This window comes from Indicator indicator, chromosome Z (assembly GCF_027791375.1).
Source record: "Indicator indicator isolate 239-I01 chromosome Z, UM_Iind_1.1, whole genome shotgun sequence".
In the NCBI taxonomy this organism is placed as follows: domain Eukaryota; kingdom Metazoa; phylum Chordata; class Aves; order Piciformes; family Indicatoridae; genus Indicator; species Indicator indicator.
In genome coordinates, this window is record NC_072053.1 from 44919904 (window position 1) to 44931885 (window position 11982).

Consider the following 11982-nt stretch of genomic DNA (forward strand, 5'->3'; position numbering starts at 1 on the left):
GGAGAACTAAAGGAGAAGGGCCTTCTCATGCCAGATCTTTCACTGCTCAGAAATAGTCACAAATGTATGTTCCCTCTTGCTTTCCCCAGGATTCTTGTGCACTAAAGCTCTGCAACAGCTGTGCTGTGTTTAACATCAAGCTGACCTTTCTGCTTTCTTTATTCATCCTGTGCAGAATGTTTGCAAATGCAAACAGTAAAATGAGCTCACAGTATGTCTTTGTCACTTGTTATGGCTAAACGCTGACCTGTGGAAACTCCTGCAATTACCTTAAAAAACAAGCAAACTTTACAAAAATTAAAATACTGTAGGCAAAAGTCGTACAGACACTTACTGTTAAGTTAGTCCATTTCCTGTATATTCCTTTGTTTTCTGGTAGTTTTAACTTAGCTCAGTGCTCAGAACAGAAGGAATAACATAAAATGAAGTGCAGCATGACTGAATAACTGACAGAAATAGGAAAAAAGACTGAGCAGCAAAGAAAGCTGTGCCTTTGTGGTCAGGAAGTAACTGCTCGGGAGAGGACTGCCAAGGGTAAAATGCATTAGACTTTGACAAGGAAATTAAAACAAATAACAAAGATTCTTTACCCATATAAATAAAAGTAGAAAAAGGAAAAGGGAAGACCACTATGAACAGTGTGAATTCTCTCTTCCTTCTGTCTTCATTTTTTCCCTTCTCTTTTAGTATTTGGGTACCTTAACTAATTCTCTGCCAGTGACATGTTGTTACAGCTGCAGTGACTGCCATCTTACCTCGCTTATAAGAACACTGCTTGTTCAGGTATTTGTTAGTTCAGGTTTTCCTCAGGTGGAAAAACAGAATGAAAGGAAGAGCAGTAATGAAATGACATATTGCAGTATCTGCTTATTGTGTAATGCAGCTAAAGAGCATTTTATTCACATCTTTATTTGTCTCAATAAATAATAAGTTATATGAAGATGACAATGCAGAAGTATCAGCTTATGGAATTATTGTTTTATCTTGGAACAGTTTTCCATCTTTTAATATTTAACATTTGTACCCCATTCCTTCTGAACAGTGTTAGTGTGAATGTTCATCTATATATGTCATGTTTGTTTATATAGTATACTTTCTTCAGAAGGGGTTTTGTATACATGTGTATATATGCACATGCATACCAATATAAACAAAATAGTGTAAAGCTGCAGTATAACAAACTAAAAATCAGTACAGATTGTATTCACAGAAATATAGCCAGACCTTTCACATATCAGTGAGATATACTGAAGCACAGAACTAGCCTAAGCCACAAGTAGTCCAAGTAACATATAGCATTTCTCGCTCATGGCTTTCCTGGCTTCAACCTGTGCAATTGCTGTTGATGGGTTGTACCATGGAATTTGCCTGTTTTTTCTTTTTCCCCGGGAAATATGTAAGGCGACATAGCCATCTTGTCCAGGATATGCAAGTCTCACAAATCTTCTGCAGTTTGTCATGAAACTGGCAAACCGTGCAGCTGGTATGAGGACCATGGGAAACAGTATCTCACTCTCCTCAGCTCAACAAGCAAAGAACTCACTGTGAACCTAAATCTTATTAACTGTGCTTATGATCCACAGAGATATGTGTAATACATCAAAACATCTGGGGGTTTTAGTTGCTAGTTTGGGTTGTTTTTTGCTTGGAGAATTGCCTATTGCTGAGAACAAAAAAAAAAAAAAAAAGATTGTATTTTATCTTAACTGGTTTTTATCAAGTTTTTTGTATAACAAAAATTTTATGTGAACTTTTGTGCAACACCATAAAAATAAAAGCAAAAAAGGAAAATAGCCCTGTGGTTAAAATAGGAAGTCTGCAGACCAAGTTCTGCTTGTATTGGTTGTTCAATCGTATTTCTGGAGCTTACACTAGGTGTGTAACCACCCAGTCCTGCTTTCCTCAATACTAAAATGAGGATGGTGAAAAACAATGGAAACTTTAGAAGTCTTGATATAAAAAAATTCCATAGTTCTGATTTATGGGCTTTTGGATAAATCCTTTTCAGCTGATGAGAAGGTATTTGTTACTACGGCATTCGTGGTTTTCCTTACAAGAAAATTAGGAGAAAAAGGGGTAGAACTGACTTTCCCTCTAATACTAACCACTTCAAAGCATGTAATTTTGCAGCAAGTTCAGTACTCAGCATGTTTCTTTCATATCCCTGTTTTCTAGGTTGTGCTGTGGGTGGTCATCCAGCCCCAAGTATCACCTGGCTTTACTCTGGCAAGCCTCTCAATCTGCAACATACCCTCCTAGCAGCAGGCCAGATTCTTCAGATAATCAATGTCAGTGGTGTTCACGATGGGGAATTCAGCTGCCTTGCTCAGAATGAGGCTGGATCACTCACACAAAAAACATCCTTGACTATACAAGGTAACTACGTGTTTTCGGTCCTGTTGCTCTGTGAATGTCTTGCTGTGGACTTCCCCACACGGCCTTTCTCAACCTGAATTTCTCCTCTCTGAAGCCTTGGTTGTCATGTCCAGCAGAAAATAGATGTTTTGATGTTTTACTGCCTTGGATATAGATTTGCAGGACTACCAGGTACTTTACAGAGTCTTGGACTTTATTTTACCAAAATGACTCCCAACATTTCTGGCCTGCTGAGCATAAAACACACCTTGCTGTTTCAAGCTATACTTATGCTTGTTACGTATGGACAATTTTCTTGTCCAAAAATTCAAGACAGAAGTGTCCCAGTTTGAATCCCTAAAATTAGAAGCTCTTTTGCTAATCTGCTAAAGTCAGTGTTTCACAGTCTTTTCTTGATTGAAAAATCTTTCATTTGTAAATGTGCTGCAGCTGTTAGATTTACCCTAGAAATAAGCCTAAGATGATAAAGCCAAAGAACAGAGCAATATGGATAGGCTGCAACAGAACATGCAGCTTCCATTGCCCCAGTTTCAGTTACGGAGTGGAGACGAATTTAACTTATCCTCAAATTTTGCAATACAGTTTTAAGTGTGTTGCAACTCCCCATTCATCTTGACAATGGATGGTCTGTGTGATCTGCCTGGTGAGAAACACTCCTGTAAGATCATAGAATCATAGGAACTGCTGATAACTGCAGTTAACCACGTCCTCACTAAATCACAGTCCATTAAAAACACAGATGTGATGTCCTGCATCGACATGTGGCTTCACTTAGCTGCTTTATCATGTCATTCACTTGTCATGCCTGATGTTTGCTTTGATGGGTTCATTACACCAAAGAAAGTTAGTGGCTTATATTAGCTGGAATCTTGTTTCTCTTTAGCTCATTGCCTGGTGCATTGTATGAGTCAGTAGCTCCCCTTCAAATGAGTCCAAATATTTCAACCCGGAGAACACCTCTGACTCTTTCTTTTCTAAGGGTCTTCTGCTGGCAGTTTTGGAGCACTTTAATGCATGTCTCCCAAATTTTTGGCAGAATGTCAGTGGTCAGTGGACAAGTTGATGGCTTGTTCAGCTTCCTGTGGCCACAAAGGGATGCAGCTGCCCCAGCTGAGATGCTTACTGGATGGGGTTGAAGTCAGCATATCCCACTGCAAAGAGAAGCCCAAGCCAGCCCTGCAGCCCATCGCATGCAACAGGAGAGACTGCCCTTCACGGTTCGTCTGTCTCGTGTTAAAGCTTCACACATGCTTTGTAGGAGCGCTTGAAATGTTCTTTATACTGGCCATTGGAGCCTCTCTGGTGCCTGTATGGAGAAAATTTGTGACTAAAAGGAAATGTATAAGTGCTTAATCTACAGCTGGGAATTTGTAGCAAGACTTATGCAAAATATTCTCCATGCAAAAACACTTTACTTCTTTCACATGCTTTGGGACAAAGAAGAATACACCCTGAGTGCCAATCCAGAGAGTCAGTATAGTGTTACCCTTCCTCCATGTTAAAAATGTTTTACTTCTGCAATTCAGGGGCCCCTTACCTGAGATGTGTACATTTCCGTTTTTCTTTTTTTCTTTAAAAAAAAAAAACCAACAACAAACCAAAAAAACCCTACCTCCTTTTCCTTATTTCCATTGTAGACATAGTGGGTTTCAATATACAAGCACCTAAAAGTAGTCAGGATCTCAAGAGAAATGTAATACAATTTCTCTCATTCAATAATGATTTGGGACTTTTACTAAAAGAGAGTTTAAGTTGAGGCAAGGAAAGGTGCTGAGCAATCTGAGGAGAAGTAAGCACATAGATTTACCATTCTTGCTGTGTCATGTATGTATGTCAAGGTTCTGTTTCATTACCTTTTAAAAATTTATTCCTACTCCTCTTTGTCGGCAAGTGTTTTCCAAAAGAGGTTTGATGAAATATGAAGCATGTTCATTAACAGCAGTTTTCCTTGGTGATGTCAGTAAATTCCATGGAAGTGGATTATTTATTTTTATAACTTTTATACCTTTCCTGAACTCTTAACAAAACCCACAATCCCTCCCTCAGGTTCTGAGCAACTGCTGAGATGTAAGCTTGGAAATAAAACTTGATTGAAATGCACAGCAGAGCTTTATGAGCAGGATGGAAATTTTAGATTCAACCTCATTAAATTGCTTGGGGAAAAGAAAGAAGTAGCAGTGTTGGGGTTTTTCAATTATAAGAACGTGTTTGTTTCCATACCTATTTCTGTGACTGTGAGAGTCAATCACCTGCAGAAAACTGAGGAATAGCAAGGGATGTGTCTGCAAGGCACCTAAGTGGGCCTACTGTCTATTTTACAATCACAACCACTGATGGTGAAGGATATGATAGGAACTATTTTTCCACCCAATAACACAAATCCTGCTGAGTATCCTGAAACTCATTGAAGCAAACAGCTGACTTGACCATAAAACTCTTACGGAAATGATATGGTTTATGATTTATGAAAATTAATAAGGCAAATATTATATTAATAAAAATACTAATAGCTATTAATGGGAAAGCTGCCAAATTCAATAGGTTCAGTGTATGGCTTGAATTTACAGTGGGAATGTATAGTATTTAGGCAATATTTAACAGTTTAAACAATTTAAAGCAAACCGGACAAATAACTGGAAGAGAGAATCCCTGGCACAATATGGTGTTCAGCCATAGGGGGAGACTCCACACGAACCTTTAACCAAAGGAGGCAACAAACTAACTACTTACAAAAGAGTTCCACCCAAGTAGGAAGGGGGTGCTGCTGTATGCTAGCCAGTAAGGTTTTTGGTCTGGCTTCAGCACAACAGTGGATGGCTTTTGAAGCTTCTTCCCAGGACCTGCAGACTGTCCTGGGTTTTGCAAAGCAAGCAGTTATACTGGTAGCAGCTTATCACACTGCAAGGGGACTCCCAGGGTCTTAGCTCACTCAGGATTTGTCCCTTTGCCTGGCAAGACACCTCTGTCTGTTCTAGGGCTTTTACAATGCTTACTGCAAAGGGCGCTTTTGTCTTTCTGGGTAAACTGAGGCACAGCATGGATTCCAAATTGCAAGACAAGCAAGGCTTGGTTTCTAAGGCTCATGGCTTCTCTCCCAGAACTTGGACAGGGCAAGGCGAGGCAAGGCAAGGCAAATACGATCTGGCCTGTATTTAACGCTTGCCCAAGATTCAATTTGGGCCAATACAGCAATTGAAACCAGCAAACAGTTGACCAATGAAATTGGATTTTGCCAGGCTGTGACCATAAAGGACAAAGACATAGGCCTTGTCCAGGAGAAGCATAGCCAACGCACATGCTCTATAACCATAAAGGGAGAACATGTGCCTTTGTTTACCAGACTTGGTGCCTATTCTTTTGTCCCTTTTCCCACATTTCCCTGGACTCCTGCAGGAGGGAGGCTGGAGAAGGAGACCATGTCTAGACATACCAGGACCTGTCTGGGATTGTGTTGGGCCCGTTTGGCCCTACCACCACAGGAAACTTGTAATTAGTTGCATCTTTCCTATTCCTACCTACCTGCTTCCCAGCTTAGAGATCAGTGTTTCACTGAACAATCCTTAAAGAGAAAAAATGTGCTGTTCATTTTGGTGAGAGTTTGGACTTGGACTATTATTTTCTATCATTACAGGCTTTTTACTAGTTACACTGGATTTTTTAAACCCCATCACAAGAACATCAACTTCAGCTGGCAAACGTGTGGTCTGAGCTCAAGAGGAAAGAAGAAAGGTGTCCTTTGTCCTTGGGCTGATTATGCACTGGACCCATCCTTGAGAAATCTTCAGGCTTTTCTGGATTATCCCAGCAGTCAGAGAGCACAATAGAGCAAGCAGACACCAGCAAGACTCAGCAGGTTTTTGGCTGTTCTGCCAGTAACAAGTCCAAGGTGGTCTGTGAGCTACGCTAGCAACTTCAGAGATAGTTTTCCTTACAGGCTCATCTTTGCTGGCATTGTGACTACAGTCTGCAACTGAGGTCTCCATGGCACAGCCATGCTCAACCCATGTGCCAGGGCTAGAAATATTTGCTAAGTCTTTAAAGACAGATTTAAGGGTTAGAAAATTACCTCTGAGCCTGAGGGGCCTTGAGAAAGATATTAATGAAAAATATACTCTTTTCTGAGCTTTCATCCTCTCAGCAGTTTTCAGTGGCTACTACAGGAGACTGATGCACTTGGAACCTTCCAGGATCACAACCTAAATTAATTAAGCTATTGTTGCCTTTCTTTTGTCTAGCACATAAAGACCTGTCGACACCTATGGTCCTACAGAAGATGGCATATATCTGCTTCCTGACCCCTTTGCCTTTCTCTCACAGATGGATGGTAACATCATGGTCTCCTTGTACACAGAGCTGTGGTGGAGGCATCCAGATACGGCGGGTGACATGTCAGCACCTGACAGCAAAAGGCAGCTCTGTGCAAATGTCAAATGAGGCTTGTGTGCAGGTGTCTAAGCGTCCTGTGGACACACAGAACTGTAACAAGCAGCCCTGTGTTGAATGGGTGGCCTCCTCCTGGGGCCAGGTAAGGAACAAACCAGGAGTCCAAGGACTGCCACAATGTGGGCTAGGAAAAAAAAATTGACAGAACATGAAAAGAATGATTTTTCACCCTTGTATCTTTAGATTATGGTCTGCTGATTTTTGAGAAGGCAAATAATTTGTTCAACACTTTCAACTCCTTATTTGATGTACTGCATGCTTGGATTGCTGTCGCTCCCTGCGAAACCTAGAAATTCTGCTTGTGAGCAGGACTTTTAATGCAGACCTCTGTATTGTCCTCAGTGAAAGGTCTGAAGCTCCTTTCTGCAGTGTCACATGACACTTCTGGGAAAAAGCCTTGTTTTCATTCCTTTTTGGTTTTGGCTGCAGCAGTCAGAACTGATGATTGTGATAAGTTTTGGAGCAGGGGATTTGTACAATAACCCAGTTTTACAAGTTTGATGATCTTGCCTGAGAACACCAAAAAGTGTCCACAGGCAAGAGGACTTTCCTTGATTTGCTTCATGATGAAAAACAGAATGGAGAGCTAAAAGCAGTTTCAGACCACTTCATGGTGCATTGGAAATGTTCAAATTCTGTCCTTGCATCTTCATACAATGACCAAACATTAAAAAGCTTAACCCCACAAATACTGAATGTTGCAAGTATTTAGAGAAAAAGCATCTTACTGTGGCAATCTGCAGAAGAGTTTCCTCACTGCCTCTTTGTGAGCTATCAGATTTCCTGAAAAGATACTTGTCTTTATGTAGCCAGTTATAACCTGGGACCAGTCCTTAATATGGGTCGTCTTCTCTTTTCTCTCCTCTCCAGCTTGAAGGTTGACGATTCCACTACAGTCCAGATTTAGGGGTAGAAACTCACAGATCTTAGCTCAAAGATCTCCAGAGTGATCATTCACACAGCATTTCAGAAGCTAATTTTGCTAGAGGTTAAAGCCAGATACTAATAATACTTTAACATCACCTTTGGTGAAATAAATATTTTCAAAGGGAAAAAGGAAAAACAACTTGAAAAAAACATAGTCATACATCTAATTGAAATTATGAATCAGGTAAAGATATGGAAGCAATGCTTCTTACCAATCCTAAGAAAATAATTACCCAAAGTAATAACTACCAGTATTCACATTGTACTGCATCATGTGTTTTTCACAATGTTAGTATTTACCTACTAGAACTTGTTCACCACTTCAAAAGAACCCCATTTAACTCTTGCCTCTGTATTGCAGGAACTTCTCTCATGAAAAGTGATTGACTTATTTTATTATATTTATGAGAAAGGCTTGAAATTATTCTTTTATATGAAAGAAGCAAATTTTCATTCCCTGTGGAATTCAAGTCCCACATGACTGTTACCTAATCACAGTTAAGAATGTATCTCAGGCTCAGTGGCTCAATGACTTTCTTGATAGCATCATGAGGTATCAGATCTCTACTGCCCAGACACAGTGACTAACTTCTCTAGATCAGAGAAAATTAACAGATTACCTACATTACTTTCATCTCTAGAACGAATTTATTTCCTTCCTTTAGTGTTACTGCCATTTTGATTTCAGCTACATCAACCCAGGGCTTTAAAATCAGTGACTCAGGCTTGCTGATGATGAGGACTACTAGCCCCTGCATATACCACATACTCCCACAAATGGCATTTCCATCCGCCTTGCTCAAAGGAGGGATTGTCTGGGAGCAACCAGAAACCTGGCAGTCCCCGTTTCTCTCTCACAGAAGCAGGAAGTGAATATTATGTGAGGAATATTATTTCACACATAGTAGTGTGAAACAGAGCTGCTACTAATGGGGCAGCAGAAGCTTCAGTCCATAGCCCTTCCATTGCAAAAATTCCTCCCTCACACTAAGTTCCTATTCTTCAACTCTCAGTCTGTTACTGACTATAATTTCCAGATACTTAGGAAAACAAACTGTTCCCTAAGAGTGGATATAATTTTAAAACAACACGAACATAGGCCTCACACCTATAGCTACTTATGATTTAATCAAAGTAGGGGATTAGAAGAACTAAAAAGTATAAGCTCAAGTACGATAGGATAACCTCAGTATTGGAGCAGGTTTGAAGATATATTGTGTTCATCATGCTTGCTGCTTTTTTTATTGTCCTTTAATGTTTTTAAATAATTAAATAGAGTGGAATATGTTCTTGTTTCAATACATTCTTGGTTATTAACCATTTGTCCTTAATTTTTTGTCAGTATAAGCTACAAAATGCAGTGAAAGGAATGTACTGAAATTTAATGTATGATTCATAGGCTTTTGGCTAATGACATGAGAGGATTTTATTTACCCTAGCAGATGTATTTAAGATCTAATTATAGAAGAGGAGGAGAGGTAATGAATCTACAAAGCAAATACAGTAATGCAGTTTTAATGCTGCTGCAGGAGAATAAGAGAGCAGAAGATGACAGCGCACTCACCCCTCAAAGCCTGCAGAGCTCAAAATCTCAACAGTACCTTCACAGCAGTATACACTTTATTTCACTGACAGTCTTATAAAAGGGAACATGACCTGCCTTTTAGCTCACTTAAGTGGCTTTTCTGTTTTCACAGTGTAACGGGCCTTGCATTGGACCACGACTGGCTGTACAGCACAGACGCATATTTTGCCAGACCAAAGATGGGGCTTTTGTGTCACCTGATCAATGCAGTGCCTTACCAAGGTAGGACAGGAATCTCTTACATCTGAAACCACTAGCCTTTGCAGAGATGTTGTAAGGACAACTTTTCAGTTTCCCCTGTGTAACAGAGAGCTTATGCTGCAAGCCATACAGTAACAGTGTAAATCTCACCAGGTTTATGACCAGGCTTCACTATGAGCCTCACAAAAAAACTCACCAGTTTGCAAAATTCTCCCAGGCATGCCAAATTCTGACTGAAAGCCTGTGTTGTGTTTCCTTAAGCTGACACAAGGTCTAACTGGTGAGGGGGGGAAAAGAGCTGCACAGATTGTTTCCCTGCAGGTAAACTACTGTAAACCTTCTAAAGACATGTTTACAAGAGACTTAGGTATGCAAATCATGTCTGATCATGACTGAAAATTAAAAGAATTAGCTCTTTGGCTCCCACTCATGTTTTCCTCATCTGTGACAAATAGGTGGGTACTAAGTGTGCCTATGCCTCTTCTGTGAGACTGTAGTGAAAAGAAAAGGAAGATGTCAGAGAATCATTTTTTTCCAACTATCTGCCACTAAAGCTGTTAAAAAAATCTGCAAAGCGCTGTTGGGTCTTACTGGTCACTGCTTCAGTCACTGTATCTTTTCAGTGGACCTCTAGTTTGACCCTTCATGGAAAGGACAGTTCAGCCAAATCCTCAAATCATTCAAATGGTCATTTAGCTCCAGTAGTAATATACCAGTGTACATCCACTGACAACCTGGTCCTTGAATGCAGCTACAAACTGCTTTTCAGTACACTGGACTTACAGCTAATTGTACCCACTGAAGATCTGCCCCATACACTGCTCTGAGTGAATTATGCTTGCAATATATAAGTCTTACTGACCTAAGAACTTGTGTGAGTGCAGACACCCAGAGTGGCATGCACTTTCTCCCTGGACAGTGCAATGAGGCATCACATCTCCTTCCTTCCCTCCTGCCCACAGGCCATTGAGCACCCAGAACTGCTGGACTGAGATCTGTGATGTGCACTGGAGGGTCAGTCTGTGGACTGTTTGCACAGCTACATGTGGAAAATACGGCTTCCAGTCCCGGTATGTGGACTGTGTGCACGTTCACACTAACAAGCCTGTGCTGGAGCGTCACTGCTCCTGGAGGCCACGGCCGGTGAACTGGCAGCGCTGCAACATCACGCCTTGTGAAAACGGTACTTTTCTGAGTGGGACAGAGGAGGGGTAGGAAAGAAGGCAGAGTCATCTCTCAGAAATGCAGCACTAGACCTGACCCTTGGACATCCTGGGGAATCTCCCCTGTAAAACCCTATGCCATAGCAGGAAATAATGCCCTTTGTAGTTTGTTGGCAATGACACTAACATCGGGATTCCCTTGCAGTCTTAATTTTCTGTTAATGGTACAGACAGAAAAAGAAACAGAAATCTCAGACTGATGGCTTCAGTTAAAATACAAGTGGGTAGGCTGATGATGAGAATTGTCACATCTAGACAATGGTGGAGTTTTTTGCCATAGACATTACTAGAGACAGCTGCACAACTGCCCTGTCATGATTCCCCTTTCCAGCCTTAGCATGGGACGTGGGATTCTTTCAGTCAACAAATGCCTTGCAGGGATGCTGAACAGTTTTTCAATCTGGAGCTGAAAATCTGAAGGCCATGGGCCTCAAAAGCTATTCAAGAATATCAGGACCTAAGTTCTCAGAGAGTTCAAAAAATGTCTTTAACATCACCTGAGCTGTGTTGTGAAAAACACAACACCCAGTCAGCTGGGGTGACACTCCCACACACCACACTGCCTCCCTAAATTGCTGGTAGACAACAAACTGGCAGTGTTGGAGTAGCTTCAGAAGCTTTCTCTCCAGGCTCTGAAAATAAAGGCTGCCCACCATGTTCTCCTTTAAGCCTTTAGTGCTCACAGTCTCCATTCAGTCCTTGCAGCAACTCAAGCTTATGCTCATAGTGAGATACAAAGCTGTCTTGGTCCCCATCTCGGCCATCCCAGGAAATGTTCTTAGGTAAAAAACCCTTTCATTGCCTCATCACCATTTCTCCTTTTTGTTTCCCCTTCTGTAGTGGAGTGCAGAGACACTACAAGGTATTGTGAGAAAGTGAAGCAGCTCAAGCTCTGCCAGCTCACTCAGTTTAAGTCACGCTGCTGTGGGACTTGTGGAAAAGCTTGAAGACAAAAGCAGTGAAAACAGAGCACAAGGGGATCACAGCCTTTGCTTCACTGAGGTGCAAGGACTTTTACAGAAAATATAAATGGAATGGAGTTGAATTTTTTAAATTTTATTTATTTATTTCCCTTTTTTAAAAGAAAGAAAAGAAAAACCAAAAAAGAAAACTTTTTACTAAAATTATTATTGTATAATTGTCACTTGACAAATTTTCCCTTCTGTGAATCTGGGAGACAGAATTCAGTAAAACACCATAATGAAGGTAAACTACAAAGAGTCAATG

At 40.7% G+C, this 11982-nt stretch overlaps 1 protein-coding gene across 1 annotated transcript in view; it reads left to right on the top strand.

Annotated features, from left to right (window-relative positions):
* The window catches only part of ADAMTSL1 (ADAMTS like 1), a 198913-nt gene extending 187211 nt beyond the window's left edge, over positions 1–11702 (top strand). The window contains exons 26-31 of the mRNA XM_054397580.1: positions 2176–2376; positions 3413–3593; positions 6694–6901; positions 9444–9553; positions 10495–10715; positions 11596–11702. Of these exons, the coding sequence (XP_054253555.1) occupies positions 2176–2376; positions 3413–3593; positions 6694–6901; positions 9444–9553; positions 10495–10715; positions 11596–11702 (1028 nt within the window). The remainder of the gene's footprint in view (positions 1–2175; positions 2377–3412; positions 3594–6693; positions 6902–9443; positions 9554–10494; positions 10716–11595) is intronic.
* The last annotated feature ends 280 nt before the right edge of the window (positions 11703–11982 follow it).